Source organism: Helianthus annuus, chromosome 4 (assembly GCF_002127325.2).
Source record: "Helianthus annuus cultivar XRQ/B chromosome 4, HanXRQr2.0-SUNRISE, whole genome shotgun sequence".
NCBI lineage: Eukaryota > Viridiplantae > Streptophyta > Magnoliopsida > Asterales > Asteraceae > Helianthus > Helianthus annuus.
In genome coordinates this window covers 23,073,328-23,093,908 of record NC_035436.2, presented here as the reverse complement: position 1 = coordinate 23,093,908, position 20,581 = coordinate 23,073,328, and the positions used below count along the sequence as shown (strand labels likewise).

The window sequence follows — 20,581 nt, the reverse complement described above, 5'->3', positions numbered from 1 at the left end:
AATTGGAAAAAGAGAAATAAATATTTATTAATAATATAATTAAATTAAAAAATCTAAGTTAAACATCAATATTTAGTAATTAGTAGTTTTATTCTTTGTTATAAAATCCACGGCCAAGTAGGTACACTTCAATTATTTGTTAAAAAATTATCCATGGCTAAGTAGGTACATTTCAATAATATGTAATATCGGGGTGACTCGCTTTCAGTTGAACACAAATGCTATACTTTCACTGGGACTTCCTTGTTTTACTATGTTTGTAAAACAATAGACATGAGGAAGCAAAACATAGCCAAGCGATAGAAACAGTTCGGTTTTGTTAACGGTTTGACCTTAAAACAGTTAACACCGGACTTTGAACACCACGAACAAATATGGCATACATAAAGTGCCACTAAAGTTATGTGTCAAACAAATATGGCATACACAAAGTGCCACTAAAAACCAAAATTAGTGACTTAAAAGCTAAATGTCACTAAAAGTGTGTGTCAAACAAAAATGGCATACGTAAACTGCCACTAAAAAACCTAAATTAGTGGCACAAAAGCTAAATGCCATTAGAAGTGTGTGCCACTACATGGCATTTTTTTTTTGTAGTGAATGGTCTCATGTCTCCCATACCCTCTTTACATCACATCATATATTTTGGCTCAAGTATTCTAATTTCTAAGATAATGGTCTTCTCATATGTCATTCAGTGAAACTAACACACATTATTTGTTAGTCTTTTATATTGTAATTTATTATATAATAAGTTCTTTTAATATATGATACATAAAGAAAATAAGAATATCATATTCAAGCTTCAAGTGATCGGTGTCATCCAACCATGGCAGCATTGTTATAAAGTCAAAAACTAATTACGTTACAAAACTATAAATAATCAACATGTTTATGCATAAGGTAGTTGTATTGTTAGCCTTGGGATTTTTTCAAAACAATTATTCATTTCTAACCTTAAAATTTCAATCTTTGACAACTTAAGTCTAAATATTCAATCTTTAGTAATTTAACCCCTTTAATTAATTTGATTTCTCACTTCTAATTCAAAAGTGTTCACCTTTTGCAATTTAACCCCTTGATTATTTTACTTTTAACCCAAACTTTTTTATCTTTTACAATATAACCCCAACACTTTTTACTTTCAATTTTGATCCCTTATACTTTGCATCTTTCGCAAATTTTCCGTTTAACGTTTCGTTCTAAATTTTTCAAGTTAACACCACAACGTGCATGTGGACTTCAACGTTTTTTCATCTACTTTTCCCATTTGACAGGTCCATCGCAGCGCGTCTATTTTTTCTTTTCATAGGTCTGTCACAACGCGCAGGTCAGGGATCCCGATTTAGTTATTATTTTCTATATATGTTTTACACATGCTCGCGGTTATGTAAAAAACATTTGCATTTCATCTAATCTATATACTTGATAAAGTAAACCATTGGGGGACACATGTCACCCCATGGTTTCACCTCAGATGAATTTCCGCCTAAATGAAAGCAACTAAATGGATCACCGGAATTCTAATGGATAGTCCACAAATCTCATTACCAACTTTCCAAATATACCTTAGTTTACAACATATGCTTCAAAAGAAAACCCTAATTCCCTGTCGAACACGGCGATTAAGATCCCTCCAACACATTCGATCAACAAACATCGGATTGGAAGACATTAAATCGACGGTAATGTCTAGTGTGTGCTTCTATTATTCTTCTTTGTTGTTACATTTGCCTAATTTCGTTAACGTTCTGATTTTTTCGATTGTTCTTATTTTGTTAGCAGTTCAATGATTGTTAGTTGATGATTGATTAATGTATTCGATTTAGTATTCTCTGATTTACTTTTGTTTTGGTACTGATTTTGGATATATATATATATATATATATATATATATATATATATATATATATATGTATATATATATATATATATGTATATATATATATATATATGTATATATATATATATATATATATATATATATATATATATATATATATATATATATATGCACATGCACATTATGTTATGTTTTGTCCATGCACATGTGCATATGTGTCCCCCAATGGTTTACTTTATAAAGTATATAGATTAGATGAAATGCAAATGTTTTTTTACATGACCGCGAGCATGTGTAAAACATATATAGAAAATAATAACTAAATCGGGATCCCTGACCTGCGCGTTGTGACAGACCTTTCAAAAGAAAAAATAGACGCGTTGCGATGGACCTGTCAAATGGGAAAAGTAGACGAAAAACGTTGAACTCCACTTGCACGTTGTGGTGTTAACTTGAAAAATTTAGAACGAAACGTTAAACCGAAAATTTACAAAAGATGCAAAGTATAAGGGATCAAAACTGAAAGTAAAAAGTGTTGGGGTTAAATTGTAAAAGATGAAAAACTTTGCGTTAAAAGTAAAATAATCATGGGGTTAAATTGCAAAAGGTGAACACTTTTGAATTAGAAGTGAGAAATCAAATTAATTAAAGGGGTTAAATTACTAAAGATTGAATATTTAGATTTAAATTGTCAAATATTGAAATTTTAAGGTTAGAAATGAATTTTTGTTTTGAAAAAATCCCAAGGCTAACAATACAACTACCTTATGCATAAACATGTTGATTATTTATAGTTTTGTAAGGTAATTAGTTTTTGACTTTATAACAATGCTGCCATGGTTGGATGACACCAATCCACTTGAAGCTCGAATATGATATTCTTATTTTCTTTATGTATCGTATATTAAAAGAACTTATTATAAAATAAATTACAATATAAATGACTAACAAATAATGTGAGTTAGTTTCACTGAATGACATGTGAGAAGACCATTATCTTAGAAATTAGAATACTTGAGCCAAAATATATGATGTGATGTAAAGAGGGTATGGGAGACATGAGACCATTGTACCTTATGCAAGCCTACAAAACAATTATCTTAGAAAATGGGATGTTGGACTTTCCAAGGGCAACCCATTTTATCAAAATTGACAACTCTATTGGTTGATTATAACTTTTGTGTCACAAGTTATCCAATTTAATGTGGTAAAATAAGTATAATAGTAATTTATCTTATTCGGTTTAACAGTTTCTTTAATATAAAATAACAATTATTCTCATATTTTTTGTGTTTTGATTTCTTATGAGAAACAACAAAATATATTTCTATTTTTCACAATTTAAATTTTTAAGCCAAATAACTAGGGTTGTTCAAAAATACTTATATTATATCCGTAAATCCAATCCGGAATTTTTGAAAATTTAATTTTTATTTTATATCAGATGTCCGAAAATGTCCAAAAATTTATATTCGGATATCCAAAACTATCCGAAATATCTGATTCCGAATAATAAAAAATAAGAATAAAATAAAAAAATTGGATATTCAGATTTCTGATTCACTATTCGACCGAGGATCAGAAATTTCGGATATGGACGTGGATAGTGAAATCAGGTATCCAAAATTTTTGGATATCTGAATTTTCAGATATCCAATTTTGAACACCCCTACTAAAATAACAATTACTTATAGCTATCTATTATACCTGCAAGTAATTTGGTAGGAGTATGATATAAAGTAATTTGATAGGAGTATGACATCAAATTTAACACATACCATGGCGTGAGTGGATTGAGTTATTGAACAAAAATGAGTCGTATTCGTGTGAGCCAACACTAGATATATTAACTTCTTTAAAGATTAGAATTAAAAACTGAAAAGTTTATAATTATTAAAATCCAACATGTACGTTTACGACAGGTTTTATTTCAATGTTGTTCATTATTATGACTTGCCAACTTGTTTGATCCTTTAAATAGACGTGCTACATATGTCGTATTTTAGTTACATGGATTTACGTGTGTCCATATTCGAGTTATTATCCTTGATGGAAATACATAAACAGTCTTATTCGGGTTGGTTTGTTCGGGTCAGATGCCCCTAGGTCTTGGATTGGATCTTTGTCTTCCTATGTGACTCATAATTAGCCCTAGTTTAATTTGCTTGGTTGGCTTAATGATTTCCATTATGCATGGGACCTAATCCATCTGACAAAGTTTACTTCTAATGTTGTCTTATGCAATGATCATAATAACTAGTGAATATAGAACAATATTTGTAATCATTAATATATGAGGGGTTCTGGCAGACAACAAAATTATATAACTATGTATGATTGCATATAAAACAACATAACCGTTTTCAACTTTAATCATTTTGTTAACGAAATATCATAAAGGTGTTTACTTTCAGGCATGTTTAAAACACTACTGTCTATTCAATTAAGTGGTTACATTAAATCCATGAAATACTTGAATATTCTTGCTTACCTGTGAATCATCATAGATGTATTAAAACATATAAATTAGACCTATGCACTTTTAAATCACGCCTCGTATCTAATTTTAAGGAGAAGTGACCCATTTGTCTTTTTGGATGTGAATTGTCTATATATGAAAATAATGTAGATATGTGAATTTGTTAACGTATTTTCATGTTAATACTTGGGGCAAAACTTGTGATAAAGGATTTATAAACATGACAAAATAAATTAACATTCGAATTTTCATATTTATCAATATTATAATTATCTAACTACAACAAGTGAGATTAGAACTATCGTCCCAAATAGTGAAACTTGATAATCTAATCTAAAAATTCTAAAAAGTTTATATGAGTACATCCATAGGCTTTTAGGTCCATGATCTCTAATTTTCACTCGTTATCCACTCCAAAAGATTGACACAATAAAGATTACGGTACCTATGGAGTAATTTCGAGGTGAGATGCCGCAAAAAAAAAAAAAAAAAAAAAACAACGTAACCAGTAGGAAATTTGTAGTCCCTAAATGTTTTTGTTTGGAATAGACTGACTCACATCCCTTTTTGGACCAAATATATGAGACTAAACACATTCTTAATATGTAGTGGCGAATCTTGAGATTTTTGACCGTGTGGTCGAAAACATATATACCTAAAAAAATATAAAACCAGGGGTCGAAAACGTATATACCTAAAAAATTCTATACGAAAACTACATACGGGACAAAATTTCTTATGAATTATGGAACGACCGCCAGCATTACATTATCTTCTGGTATGGGTTTGTCGAACAATACTTCGACATGGTGAATCTAAGAAAAGGAAACTAGGCGACAAAGGTATTGGATGCATATTATTGCGTTATGGTCAATAGAGCAAAACCTTAATTAGGTTCATGGTAACAGAACCGAATGTACTCATATCGGTTAACACTATTATCGTATCTAGAGACTCTTGGTTTGACGAACAAAGGTACACAAGTGTTATCTTAAACCATACAAGTTAATGATAAAGCCCCTCATTTATGTGGTGCGGATGTGGCGTGACAAAGACCCTAAGGGTTTTATCCCACACCACCCAACCTAAACGAGTGTTTGTAAACTTATTGAATCCTTGTAAGGGCATCATATACTCTCTTAAAAAAATTAGAACAAAATATTCCTAAAAATTACCTAAAAATTTGAGTTGTTACATGAATACAAACCAAATCCTCGAAAATAAAGCTGAATAAAAAAGTCAAGTGAATTTGCATTTGCATATAGTTAAGATGAAGATGAAGATGAAGAATAATATACATATAGTTAAGACGACAATAAATAATAATAATATATAATTAATCATTTAACTTTGTTTTCAGGTTTTAATGTTACAACTTTTATATAACTAACATAATTGGAATTATAAAATCATAATGTATTAAACCTATATAGGTGTAACTTTACTTGCTTTTTTTATTAATGCATATGTTAACAAATTATGTATACATACATTATGCAAAGTTGGTGGCATACACAACTTTTACTGTTTATTTTTATATATAAATGCATTAGTTTTTAATATTTGCTTTTTCAAAAGGTATCTAGGTATCCTTTATTTAAATTTAGTTAGTTTTTACATTCAAATCAGCTTAACCATCCATCCATACATTCCCTTGACACCATAAAAAAACCTCCACATATAAATCCTAAAAACAAGCAAGAATAAGCACTTATAAATGCGTACTACTTGGATCATAACAATCTCATTTCTTACACCATTTTCCTCCAAATGAAGATCAACAATTTTATATTTTTTTCACTTTCTTTGGTCTTGATACTAGGAGTTGTGGAAAGCTTCAATTACCATGAGCAAGAACTCGAATCGGAGGAGGGATTCCAAGGGTTGTATGACAGGTGGCGAGAACACCACAAAGTGACCGATAGAAGCCCCCAACGGTTCAATGTATTCAAGCACAACGTACGAAATATTCACAAGAAAAACAAGATGAACCTGGGATACAAGTTGCAAATAAACGAGTTTGCTACCATGACTCACCATGAGTTTAGGAAAACCCATGCCGACTCGAAGGGAGGCCACTTCATTGCTCTTCACGGGATTCGTAAGACCAACTTGAGTTCCAGTTATAATGATATCGATATAAACGCTATTCCACCGAGGATGGATTGGAGGGAACATAACGCTGTCACCCCTATGAAAAATCAAGGACAGTGCGGTAACACGTTTTGTCTCATTTACATACAAGTTAGTCTTTTGGGATGGGCCCTCTCCCAAGTTTGTGAGAGAAGAGGGTAAATTTAACACCACCCTTTGTCTCTATAAGTAAGGTTGGTTAATTACATATTTATATTGAAATTAATACATAAAATAGTAACTTTAGATTACCCTTGTAGTGATATGATCCTGTAACCATATTTAACACAAACAATTATCTATATATTCAAAACACTAACGTTATATTCTTCTAATCAACCAATGGGGTGATGGTCCATTGACAAAGACAAAGCCTTTAAACACATGTGTTTAGAAAGGGAAAATCTTGGATTCAAGTCACACAGACAACAGAGATTAAAAAAATTGCAGTTCAAAAACAAATATTTTTGTAACCATATTTAACACAAACTATTATCTATATATTCAATAATGTTATATTTTTGTAACCATAAACAATTATCTATACTCAAATTGGTAATGTTATATATATCTTTTTTAACCATATATAACACAAACAATTATCTATATTCAAAACAATGATGTTATATTTTTGTAACCATACTTAGCACACATAGTTACAAACAATTTTGGTATCGAGTTTACAGGAAGTTGTTTCGCATTTGCTGCGGTGGGTGCAATTGAAGGAATAAACGCCATCAGAACAGGTCAACTCTTATCATTATCAGAACAACAACTTCTTGATTGTGATTCGAGCGACAGAACCTTCCATTGCGACGGAGGGCAGGTCTGTGGCGTATTTACTTTCGTCAAAGAGCATGGAGGTATAGCTACAGATGAGTTCTATCCTTATGTAGGTAAAAGGGAAACATGCGATACATCTAAGGTACAAACAAAACTAATGAATATAGTATAGATAACTAGATTACAATGCTTGTTATATCAAGTACAAACAGATCAACTAGAGTAATATTAACCCTACTTTAAAACTGTACCGTAATAATAATTCTTCTAGTTAAACATACTTTAGTTTTTTGTATCATTCGTACGTTAAAAGTTATTTGTATTTGATTCTAACAATCTGTGTTTTCAAACCAGTATGGTCATCACTCAGTAACTGTTGATGGAACCGAGTATTTGCCAGAACACGATGAAGAAGCGCTATTGAAAGCAGTGGCACATCAGCCTGTAACTTTTCAAATGGATCCTGGCGGTGACGGTTTCATGTTCTACAAAGAGGTAACATTTCAATCACGCATCGTTCAGTTGTTATCGATATGTTGTTTAATAGTTCATGCTGTTTAGGGAATTTATAGTGGACCATGTGGAATGGAGCTGATGCACGCGATGTTGATAGTTGGATACGATCAGGATCCTGACGGAACCAAGTACTGGATTGTTAAGAACTCGTGGGGCGAAGGATGGGGAGAGAAGGGATACATTCGTATGCTACGCGGTACGGAGATCCAAGGGGTTTGCAACATGTATGGGCATTGTAATTTCCCTCTTAAATCTCCCGAAACTAAAAATGTTGAACTCTAGATTACAATTTTAATTATGTTCACTCTTCATTTTATATGTAATCATCCGAGAGAGAAAACATATGTCTAATGAGATTTTTTGTTACTTTATGTTTCGATTATGAGATTTATTTTCTTGATAGACTATATAACATAAAGAATACACATAACAGACGGTTCACAAGCATAAACGAACTAACACGCATGAATATAAGCGAATAAGCGTAAACAAAAACAAACGAGCACCAATTAAAAGAAGAGGAAATTGGACTTTAATAATCTCACCTAGAGGTGGTTGGCCATTGGCACTATCACCTTTGAATATTACCACTAGCATTCCCACCCTTTAAGTATTTTTTTCTCACTGCATCTCCATTATAAACAAATTTAACGGAGTTAAGTTTTTTTCCGAATTTCGAGGATACGAGTTGATTGATGTAAAACTTACCTGGAAACGGTGTTCCAAATGACGGAAACGGTGCTTTAATTCGGGTGTTTAAACTTCCAATTGATAAAATTTAAGCCGTTTGGAGCACCGTTTCGAGATAAGTTTTACATCAATCTACTTGTATCATGTTCTATTCAAATGCCCTGAAACATCAGTTCGAAATTGATAACAACATAATGAACCTTAGCGTTTTCAGGGGTCGTCTACTGCAAAGAAATTGTTGTAACGAATAATCCATCCTTAAACTTCCTCACCATTAAATTTGGGAAATCAAGCCGACCGTGCGAACCAGCCGTTGATCTTAGTGTCCTGTACCCTATCATTACCCAATTTGCTGTTAGTCTCCGCCATTTGAGTAACTAATGTTATCATACCGATCTGCAATAATCTGATAGCTCTGGTCTAAAATTGCTTGTTGCCCATCAATTACTCTTGCGCTATCTTGAGTTAACTTTTCCAATTTTTCCATTTCTTGGTGTCTCATCGGCATAAACAACGATGGTAACCCTAATTTTCCCAATTTGATTATAGAAAAAACACGCAATTGTAGATTGCCGTAACCTTGAATTGAAACGAAAACCAAGAACAAAATCGATGACTTGGAAGTGAAATTGATCGAAAGAGTGATCAATTTCGGTGAATTGAAATGAAGTCGAGTTGAAATTGATCGGAAGAGTGATCAATTTCAGCGAATTGTACAAAAGCTGATTGATCGATTTGAATGCGGAATTTGATGAATTAGGGTTTAAATTCAAGGGCGTCCAGAGAATCGAACAGCAACGTTGCAATAAGAAATTGAGAAGAATCATAAGAGGAACACGAGTTAATTCCTTATCGAGATAAGATCTTTACAACTGATTACAACAGCTTATAACGATCTGATTCCAGTTTGTTGGTGCACTTGTGTCTGTACTTTGTCTGTGTTCGGTCACGATGTAAAACGATGTTCCTGTTAGTCTTGTAAGTTTGACCAAGTCAACCGTCCTCCTGGTTTGACTTGGCCAAACAGATAGAATATGGTTGTAAATGTTCTTTGTCGAAGGTTGGGCCATCGAAGGATTGTTTCTATCCTTCGATGAGCTCGAAAGATATCCCACGAAGGATACTGATAGACTTCGAAGGATATGCCATCCTTCGAAGTATATGTGGATCCTTCGATGGCTTTGTAATCGACAGATGATCTTTCGGTCATTCTGCTTGATCCTTCGACCAGACTTGATATGTTTGGGTATAAATACCCATGCAGTGTGTTCACTTGTTGAGAGATGCACACAGACAGACCCGAGAGATAGAGAGCATTCTGCTGTGAACACACACACATACTAGAGGGTTTGCAAAACTGATTTGTAAACATTGTGCTTGTAACCGGAACCTTTCATTCGCATTAATACAAGTGGTGTTAATCGGTGAACTTTGTGTGTTGTGTTTGTGCTTGTTTCATCCCGGTTTGCTCACTAGCTTGGATTCCGCACTTGCTAGTGTGTTAGTATAACAAGGTTAAGGTTGAACCTCATCCTCCGAGAGGGACCTACAAGTGGTATCAGAGCTAAGGCTCTTTACCTTGTTTAAAACCGGGTTTGTTCAAGTTCTTGGTGTGTTTGGACACTTCGTTTAGTACCCGTTTTAGGTGGTTTTCTTGCATTTTTAAACATAAAAACGTGTTCTAAACCTTTCGGGTGTGTTCAAAAGCGGGTTGGGTAACTTAAAACTTGTTGTTAAGTATCTTGGTGATTTCCGGTCAAATTCTGGTCATAATTCCGGTGACCGGTTTCTGGATAAGATTTGCCATTTTTGGGCATATTTTATTTGAAAATCTGAGTTGGTAGAGAAAGTACAGTCTGATCATACCCTTTTACCGAAAGTTGACTCTACCAACCCATCACCTTTTCACCAACCTATCACATCAGTGTCAGTTGTGTCAGCTGCGTTCGAAAGATAACCTTCGACATCGAAAGACCATCTTTCGATCAAAGACAGTTCGATAGATAAGCATCTTTCGAACAGTCTTTCGAAGTTTGAGGATTATCCTTCGATCAAGGGAATCTATTCGAAGGATAGTTATTCGAAAGATAAGGACCTATATTCGAAAGATAAGGATCTTTCAAATTGTGAATCGTTCGAATTTGTGAATCTTTCGAAAACATTGTTCGAGATTCAACAGTGATCTTTCGAACACTGTTGATCTTTCGAACATGTGTTGATCCTTCGATTGTGTGTCTGTTTTAGTTCAACAAGTTTCTGTCTTTCGGACTTGGATCTTTCGGCTGGTCACTTATAATCTTTTAGTTGTTTTGAGTGTTATTTTCAGGAATTCAATTTATAAAATATGAATCCGAGTTGGTGGGGAACTCCGGCTCCAGACAGTGGAAAATATACAAGTTCGGGTTCAACACCCTCATGGTGGGGTACACCGGCTCCCGATAGTGGAAAGTACACGTGTACAAGTCTATCACCTTCATGGGCCGAGTCTCCGGTGTCTACATCTTCACAAGCAAATGCCATATCTTCAAGTCAATGGGCATTAGTATCGAATCAAACTCCAAGCATCCAAAGTATTTTATTGAGCGAAAGCGAAACCGGAAGTTTGAATCGTCCTCCAAAGTTGATGCATCTAAATGAATATCCGGGCTGGGTTGACAGATTTCGTACGTACGTACTGGGGCAAAATACCGAACTGTGGATACGTTTCACTACAGATTTTGATCAAGCTATAAAAGTTGCTGCTTCAGACACTGCTACGTTTGCCGATCTTCCTGAAGATCAGAAGAAAACGTATGATCTGGAAAAGAAAGCATACGCCATTCTCACTCAGGCGTTGAGCAAGGATATATATCACCAGTTTGTCAGTTTCAAGACAACTAAGAAGTTGTGGGACGGTTTGAAAACCAGAGGAGCAGGGAATGAAGCAACACGTCAATTGCGTCATGATCTGCTCAAGAAAGAATTCGACTGTTTCACGTGCATGGATAAGGAGTCATTGGGAGACATGACAAGCCGGTTTTATCATTTGCTTACTGAGTTGAATAATTTTGGTGTAGCAACAACTCAAGCAGAAGTGGTGAAGAAGTTTGCTGATGCTTTGCCTCCCCAATGGAGTAGCTTCTTGGAAATCCTGAAGTACAACGGAGTGTTGAGAACTACTAATATCAATGACTTCGTTCAGCTTTTGGAAAACAAGGATCAGGAGGAAACATTAAAGGCGAAGAGAGTTCCATTGCCACAAAATCCAGAAATGTATTATGGAACTTCCAGTACTTCGTCTGCAAGAACCGGTCCACATGCTCCACTACAGACGGCGTTTGTCACAAGCACGGATATGTATGGCAATCCGGTGCAAGTTCCTGTTAAGCCACCTCCCACCACAGACATGTATGGAAATCCAATACAACCACCTCCTCCTCCTCCTGCTCAACAGCAACGTGCATGTTATGGAGGAACATCATCTGCTGGTCAACAATCAAAACCAAATACAGTCCAGCTCGACACTTCAAGCTTCTCTAAAGTCAGTGTAGAAGTAGCTAAGGAACACATGGAGCTGCTTAACACTGTAGTGAGCGCGTACTGTGGGTTAATAGAAGGTCAGATTGGCAACATTAATCTGACACAAGAAGACTATCGGCAGATTGATAAAGAAGAGATGGACTTGATGGATATCAAGTGGGCCTTTGCTAGTGCTGTGAGAAGGGCAAAGGATTGGATGGAGAGTACTGGCAGAACCAGCTCGGAGAGTAAGAGAGACACCAAGTATGGGTTCGATAAACAGGCAGTGAAGTGCTTCAACTGTGGTGAACGGGGTCACTTTAAAAGGGAATGTACAAAGCCAGCACAGCACGGGAACCAAAATCCCTTCAGAAACCAAGGCAACCAGCAGAACCAGAACAGAAACAATGAGCGTACTTTGGTGCCGGTCAACAACCAAACCAACCGGGCACTTGCGGTTCAGGTGGATGAAGGTTGTAACTGGTCAATCCAGTTGGGTGGTGATGCTCCAGATGGAACAGCATGCTTTGCTCAAGTTGTGAAGGAGTTAGTTCACACCAGTGGTGGAGAATCTTCCGCCAATGGTGGTGAATCTTCTGAAGATGAAGACTCTTCTGGGTACAGCAGGAGTGTTGATGAAGAATCATCCAGTTCTGGTGATGATCATGTGGGTGAGACATCAAATGCAGCAATCGATGCAGATATTGATGAACTTTTGGGAGAAGCTGCAGCAGAAGCTCAAAGAAGATCTATTCTGGTGGATCAAGCTACTTATACTTCGTCCTCTCTCCATTCAGCCTTGATGGCTAATGTCGACGGTTCATCAAGTCAGGTATGTGTCGATGAACCCACTGTTGATAATTGTGATGAATGTGATAGATTGCGTGCTAGATGTGCTGATGTAGAGAAAAGTATGTCTGAGTTGCAAGACAAACATGATGCTTTACAAGCTAGTTTGTTTGACTTGCAAGACAAACATACTACAGTGAATGAGAATTTGAGTGACTTGCAAAGTAAGCACGAAGCTTTGCAAGAAAAGTATGATGTGACTTTTATTCACAATCAGAAATTGATTGTGGACCTTTCCAAATGCACTGAAGCCAACATGTTTTACGAAAACCATGAAAAGGAATTTAAGTCGGTAATCGAAAAATTAAAGAAAGATAAAACCGAACTGACAAAAATGGTTTCTAGAAAACAAACTGACATAAATTTGTATATATCTCGCCTTGAGACTATGCAAAAAGAGATGGCTTGTGTAAAAACGGAAAGTGAGGCAATTCAACTCAAGTTAGATAGTTATTTGAGTTCTAGCTATGTGTTGGATCACATCATTGATGTCCAAAAGGAGAAGAGGGACGTCACGTGCATAGGCTATAAGAATTGTCCACCACCAGTGAGACATAATTATGATGCCATGCCGGATGAGGAGGACAAGGTGTTCTTTGAACCATCTGTGCCTCTAGATGTGAAAGAGTTTGCAGCAGGACTCGGATACCAGAAAGAAGTATCCTCAGATTCAGATGTGTCAGCAGATACATTTGTAACTGCTGAACAGAATCAGGATCCTCCAATTGTGATTGAGGAAGCTGATTCTTCTGATGATGAATCTGATGATACTGATCCAGTAAAGTCTGATGCAGTAGTTAAAAATGAGGACATACCTCTTGAGAATCATATTCTATGTGATCCTCCTGCAAAACCTGCTAAGACTGTTGCAATCTAGTCCTCATCCGCAGAAGAGTCGGAGAGTGTGAACTTGCTGTACACTCTTGTTGGTGATGATAAGATTTATTCAAACAAAGATTTTCCTATTAAGAATGTTAATCAATCCTTAATCAGTAAAGTCTTTGAGAATTCGACTAGTAAGTTTTTGGGAAAGACAGGACCATGTGTTACAGTTACACAGTGTCCTCCTATTCCAAAGGATGAAATTCGAAAACAATATGGCAACAAGAAATTACCAACAGTGCAGAAACAGCAAAATCACACCAAGCCAAAAGCAAAATCACCGGCTCAAACCCAAAAGAAGCCGAATCAGAAGAAAAACAAGAATGTAAACTTTGTGAAATCGACAGGAACGGACAAAATTGAAACGTTTGAAAATAAATCTAACTTAGATTTTGTCAAGAAAGCTACTGTTCTGAAAAGAAATGAACAAAACAGTTCAAAGCCTAGTACCTCGGGTTCACAAAGTTCAACATCATCGGCTAAACGATCACATGATACTTCGGGGTTTGTTGAACGAAGATCATGTTTTGAATGTGGAACAATTGGACATATAATTAGAAATTGTCCATATCTTCATAAGCAAAAAGAAAAGGTTAATGTTCCCCGTGACCAAGCTGACCGTAAGCGATCTGTTTCTGCAAAACAAGATCCCCGACTTGTAAAAGAAAGGGAAAAGAAACAGAAACGCCAACAGGTCAAGAAAATTGAAAAAGCAATTAAAACCGATGTGGTTAACAAAACAGCTGTTTCTGTAAAACCAGACATTTCAAAAACTTCAGACAATCAAGAAGTTAAAATTTTAAAGAATGACACTGGTAAAACAAAACAGACCTGGAGACCAAAATCGGTTACTGAATCAAGGGGACCATCACAATTCACCAACCATCAAAGACAAGAAGTTATTGTCATTGATGAAAATGGAAGACCCAAGACCACAATGGCTTGGGTCCCCATCTCCAACTAATCAATTGAGTTCATGTGCAGGGTGTTCCAGGAGGAACTATCAGTAGTCATTGGATTGTTGATAGTGGGGCATCCAGGCACATGACAGGCGACATGAAGCTTCTCTACGACGTCAAATCTATTAGAGGAGGTGATGTTGCTTTTGCTGGAGATAAGGGTGGATATGTTACGGGTGAAGGAATGATATCCAACGGGATTGTCAGCTTTGACAAGATCAACTTTGTGCAACAACTTGATCACAATCTTCTTAGTGTTTCTCAAATTTGTGACAAGCAATTCTCAGTACACTTTGATGCTAATGGATGTTATGTGCTGAAGCCCGGCTTCAAAATTCCAAAAGAATGGATTCTCTTGTCAGCTCCAAGGATAAACGATTTGTACGTCCTTGATATGAGCCAAGCTATTACTACGTCTGCACAAGCAACTTGTTTCGTTTCCAAAGCCACAGAAAAAGACACTATCTCTTGGCACAGACGAATGGGTCACATTCACTTACGCAAAATGAATCATTTGGTTTCAAATGAATTGGTGAATGGTGTTCCTCTCAAAAATTTTCATCTTCAAGACGTCTGTGTTTCGTGCCAGAAAGGAAAGCAAACTAAGAAAAAGCACCCTACTAAGAAGATCAACACGGTGGCAGTTCCTCTTGAACGTTTGCACATGGATTTGTTCGGTCCTGTCAAGCACAAGAGTATTCGGGGTGATCAATACTGCCTCGTGATAACTGATGATTATTCAAGATTTTCTTGGGTGGCATTCATGGCACACAAGAGTGAAACCTTTGGCATTATCAAAAACTTGATCATTCAGATTGAGAATTTGTATAAGTTGAAGGTTAGGCGGATACGTAGCGACAATGGTACTGAATTTAAAAATCATGCCATGGTGGAGTTTTGCACTTCAAAGGGTATTCTTCATGAGTTTAGTGCAGCTTATACTCCTCAACAGAATGGTGTCGCTGAACGTAAGAACCGCACATTGATCGAGACTGCTAGGACAATGTTGGTAGAGTCGCAGTTGCCCATTCCATTCTGGACTGAAGCTGTGGCCTCTGCATGTTACACATTGAACCGAGTCCTTACAGTCAAAAGGCACAATAAGACCTGCTTTGAGCTTCTTCAAAAACGGAAACCAGATTTGTCTTATCTTGAACCGTTTGGAGCTCCATGCACAATCATCGATCCTAATGGAAAGTTTGGGACAAAAGCAATTGATGGCTACTTTCTTGGGTATGCCACCCCTAACTTACGAGTCTGGAATCTAGAGACTAAAAGGGTCGAGGAATGGTCTGAGGTCAGAGTACAAAGGCACACTTTGCCAGTCAAATGTCCTGGTCAACCGTGGATGTTTGAGTACGATGACTTTTTCAATTCGATCAATGTTGAAGCCGTTGAAGAAAGTGCTGCGGCAAGGATGTTTTTCGAGAGTGACAATGCAACAGTTTCACCAGTGGTTCGTCCAATTCTTGTCAATCAAGAACCATCTTCGGTGAACAATAATACTCTCGACAATGAGGATTTTCACGATGCTGCTGAATTGAACGAATCTTTAGAGGATGATGAATTTCTAGATGCAGATCAAGAAGCTCCAACAACGGCAGTTCACGGTACTTGAGAAGGTACACCTCCAGTGGATACCCATAGAACAGCTGAAGCTACTGCATCATCCTCTTCGTCAATTCCGGGCATTGATTTAGTTGTTGATCTCAATCTCAACAACCTGGGTATAAATATTCCAGTTCCAGATAATCCAGAAACCAGGATTCATAATACCCATCCTCAACAAAACATCATCGGAAATGTGCAAAGTGGCATTCAAACAAGAAACATGTTGCGAAACAACAACAATGCGGGCCTGTATGCAGCTATTCGAGAATCCGGGCAACAAAATGATTGGTCTTTCACGTGTTATGTCTCACAGGAAGAACCAAGAACTTGGAAAGAAGCCTTGAAAGATAACTCTTGGGTTGAAGCAATGTAGGAAGAGCTGCAACAATTCCAGAAGCTGGGTGTCTGGAAACTCGTAGAGAAACCTGCTGGATAAAAGAAGATTGGTACCCGTTGGGTTTTCAAATGCAAAAAGGATGACCGCAGAGTTGTTATCCGAAACAAAGCACGTTTAGTCGTTCAAGGTTTTCGTCAGATTGAAGGGATCGACTACAACGAAGTCTATGCACCTGTTGCACGTCTTGAAGCAATTCGAATCTTTCTAGCCTATGCGTCCTTCAAAGGATTCAAGGTTTATCAGATGGACGTGAAAAGTGCATTCTTACATGGTGTGGTTGAAGAAGAGGTACATGTCGAACAACCTCCAGGTTTTGAAGATCCTATCCATCCCGATCGGGTTTGGTTGCTCAACAAAGCTCTCTATGGTCTTCATCAAGCACCGCGAGCTTGGTATGCAACCTTATCTAACTATCTGCTGGAGAACGGTTTTCGAAGAGGTCTTATCGACTGTACTCTTTTCATCAAAGAACAAGATGGAGATCTTCTTCTGGTACAGGTATACGTTGATGATATTATTTTTGGTTCTACTAATGATATCTTGTGTAGGAATTTCGAGCGCATTATGCAGGATAAATTCGAGATGAGTGCTATGGGGAAATGACCTTCTTCTTGGGCCTACAAGTACAACAAACTGAGTCTGGGATATTCATCCATCAGACTAAATATGTTGGTGACATCTTGAACCGGTTCCAGATGTCTGATGCAATGCCCATTGGTACCCCATTGCCAACAAATCACGGAATTACTGCAGACTTGAAGGGTGAAGCTGTTAGTCCTTCATACTATCGCGCAATGATCGGATCTCTTATGTATCTCACAGCATCAAGACCAGATATAATGTACCCAACGTGCCTGCTTGCCAGATATCAAGTCAACCCGAAGGCCTCACATCTTGCAGCTGTAAAAAGGATTTTTCGTTATTTGAAGGGTTGCCCTGACACCGGTCTATGGTACCCTAGGGATAATAACTTTGAATTGGTCGCTTTCAGTGATTCTGATTTTGGCGGATGCAAAATCGACGGCAAATCCACAACGGCTGGATGTCAGTTTTTAGGAAATCGCCTAGTCACATGGCAGTGCAAGAAGCAGACTTGTGTGGCTACTTCAACATGCGAAGCTGAATACATTGCTGCCTCAAGTTGTTGCTCCCAAGTTCTGTGGATCCAACAACAATTGCGGGACTACGGTTTTGAATTCCTAACTACTCCTATTTACGTTGATAATTCTGCTGCATTACAGATCACTAGAAATCCTGTGCAGCATTCAAAGACCAAACACATCGAAATCAAATATCACTTCATACGTGATTGCTTTGAGAAAAGGCTAATCGATGTTGTTAAGGTCCACACCGATGACCAACGTGCCGATCTTTTTACCAAAGCATTTGACAAATCAAGATTTGACTTTTTATTATTGGTAAACGGCATTAAGGTCAAGCAAGAGTAAAACCAACATCGGAAAATCATTTTTGTAAATACCTTTGTGTTTTAAATTTGTCTTAGTTTATTGATTTTAGGGGGAGTAAATCCAAAATCTGAAAATCCAAAAACATCGAAAAATTTCAAAAACACAAAAACAATAGAAAAACAAAAATGAGTTTCCTGGCGAGCAAAAGAGAAAATAATAGTACATCAGTGGTCTATCCAAACCTCTTTAAACCTTAAATGAAAAACGATAAGCAGCTCTATATAAGATGTATCGGTAGGCTCACAATCATTTTAAAGTGTGCAGGGTGATATAAATCTTAAATCGACTGAAGACCAGGTGGGAACCATTCCTTGGCATATGGTCTTAGTACCGAAATTTCGTTTGATAGATTGCCGAGGTTCTGAGATATTCGGTCTTTATGCTGCTTATCATCTGGGTATCATGGTTGTATCTTTTACCGAAAAATAACGGGGACGCAAGTCTAGATCTTCCATGATACTATACATACGTGTACATAATACATACTGCATTCGACCTCAATAAGTGATAAACAATCACTTGTCCATATCAAATAAGTGATAAAATATCACATTTATCCGGGAGTCAAGTTCGTCTCTCTGCTGTACGGAAGTACTGACCTGTTCACGGACTTGCTCCTGTGCCCTCATGCATATGAAAATCAAGTTCCTCATCAATAAGTGATTATATCACATAGGGCTTGTTTTCAAATCAAAATAAGTGAGAATCTCACATCATATACGGTCAAACAGATGATAATCGGTATACTCACCGGTAAGATGAACCCTCGTGCATACCTTGATACGGGGATGTGTCGTGATGTGGATGAACACCGGTCGGTAAGTATAAATCATACCTTAACAAATCCCCTCGCCATGATTACATCTGATAAGTTGAGCTTAAGTGGACAACAATACCGATAATTGTTATAGGATGTTTATCTTAATGTTAACTAACTGAACAACAAGAGTGTTTTGGCATGACCGTACACTGATATGATTCTCTTACCCTCGAAACTCGCAAAAAGAATGTATGTATATATTTATTTACTGCTTTCAGTCTTTACATTTCAAATATTCAAAAATACCAAAAAGATTTTATTTCTACTTTATTTTCGATCGTACGATGTTGGAGCTCGAGTCTTCGTTACCTGAAACCTGAACGAAAACCGAATTGACTAAATCTTCATAAACGGTCGAAATTTGCAAGTTTTTAAAGTTAGAAACTAAAATTGACAAATTTATTAAACTTTCAAACTGTCGGACGGTGTTTGATTGTGACATGGTCATTCGTGTGTCATTTGTTTATGCTAACTATATTCCAAGCAGTTGTTCTCATTACGCGTTTAGATTTCTTGCATGTACAGATTCTAAAGGCAAGGAGAACATAGTCGATGACAAGCTTCGGAATGAAGACACAACATGAAGGCGCTCAATGATGAAGATGATCGAGTTGCCGCTGACCATCATCAACACCACAAGGATCTAAAGCTGTAAAGATCAAGTTTTTCACGAGCATAACTCAAGGGGGAGCTTATGTTAAGGGGGAGTTTGTCAACACACTTCCTACATGATACGGGTAGTTTGTTGATACACTCTCTGCTTTCAAGACGTGAAGACTTTGAAGATCCTCTGACATTGAAGACTTGAAAGGACATCGGAGTCTTGAAGACATGAAGATCAATGATGATCAAGATCGAGATAAATCTGCACCCATAGAAGATCGAGACAAAGCTACAGCCAAGGGGGAGTTTGTTGGTGCACTTGTGTCTGTACTTTGTCTGTGTTCGGTCACGATGTAAAACGATGTTCCTGTTAGTCTTGTAAGTTTGACCAAGTCAACCGTCCTCCTGGTTTGACTTGGCCAAACAGATAGAATATGGTTGTAAATGTTCTGTGTCGAAGGTTGGGCCATCGAAGTATTGTTTCTATCCTTCGATGAGCTCGAAAGATATCCCACGAAGGATACTGATAGACTTCGAAGGATATGCCATCCTTCGAAGTATATGTGGATCCTTCGATGGCTTTGTAATCGACAGATGATCTTTCGGTCATTCTGCTTGATCCTTCGACCAGACTTGATATGTTTGGGTATAAATACCCATGCAGTGTGTTCACTTGTTGAGAGATGCACACAGACAGACCCGAGAGATAGAGAGCATTCTGCTGTGAACACACACACATACTAGAGGGTTTGCAAAACTGATTTGTAAACATTGTGCTTGTAACCGGAACCTTTCATTCGCATTAATACAAGTGGTGTTAATCGGTGAACTTTGTGTGTTGTGTTTGTGCTTGTTTCATCCCGGTTTGCTCACTAGCTTGGATTCCGCACTTGCTAGTGTGTTAGTATAACAAGGTTAAGGTTGAACCTCATCCTCTGAGAGGGACCTACACAGTTCGTTACTTTTTTTCTAATAATAAACCCTCTAAGAGTACAACAATTACACATAAGACCCTCTACTTGTTTCGACATGTAACACCTATAAAGTAG

The 20,581-nt window shown here is 36.9% G+C and overlaps 1 protein-coding gene across 2 annotated transcripts; it reads left to right on the top strand.

Annotated features, from left to right (window-relative positions):
• Positions 1-6,052: 6,052 nt before the first annotated feature.
• Positions 6,053-8,066, top strand: LOC110935917 (cysteine protease Amb a 11.0101). Of its 2 annotated transcripts, none has more exons than XM_022178269.2 (4): positions 6,053-6,537; positions 7,142-7,380; positions 7,593-7,733; positions 7,800-8,066. In XM_022178269.2, exons 1-4 carry the CDS (start codon positions 6,093-6,095, stop codon positions 8,034-8,036), a joined length of 1,062 nt encoding a protein of 353 aa, XP_022033961.1. In that variant the 5' UTR covers positions 6,053-6,092; the 3' UTR covers positions 8,037-8,066. The 2 variants fall into 2 exon arrangements, with proteins under 2 accessions (XP_022033961.1, XP_035845452.1); XM_035989559.1 differs by having other exon boundaries at positions 7,811-8,011.
• Positions 8,067-20,581: the final 12,515 nt, after the last annotated feature.

Bases quoted from the DNA above. Each gene is read 5' to 3' on its own strand.
- LOC110935917 (XM_022178269.2), top strand. From the start codon at position 6,093: ATGAAGATCAACAATTTTATATTTTTTTCACTTTCTTTGGTCTTGATA. The intron at 6,538-7,141 runs GTAACACGTTTT...TCGAGTTTACAG, and splicing joins GAAAAATCAAGGACAGTGCG to GAAGTTGTTTCGCATTTGCT. The intron at 7,734-7,799 runs GTAACATTTCAA...CATGCTGTTTAG, and splicing joins GTTTCATGTTCTACAAAGAG to GGAATTTATAGTGGACCATG.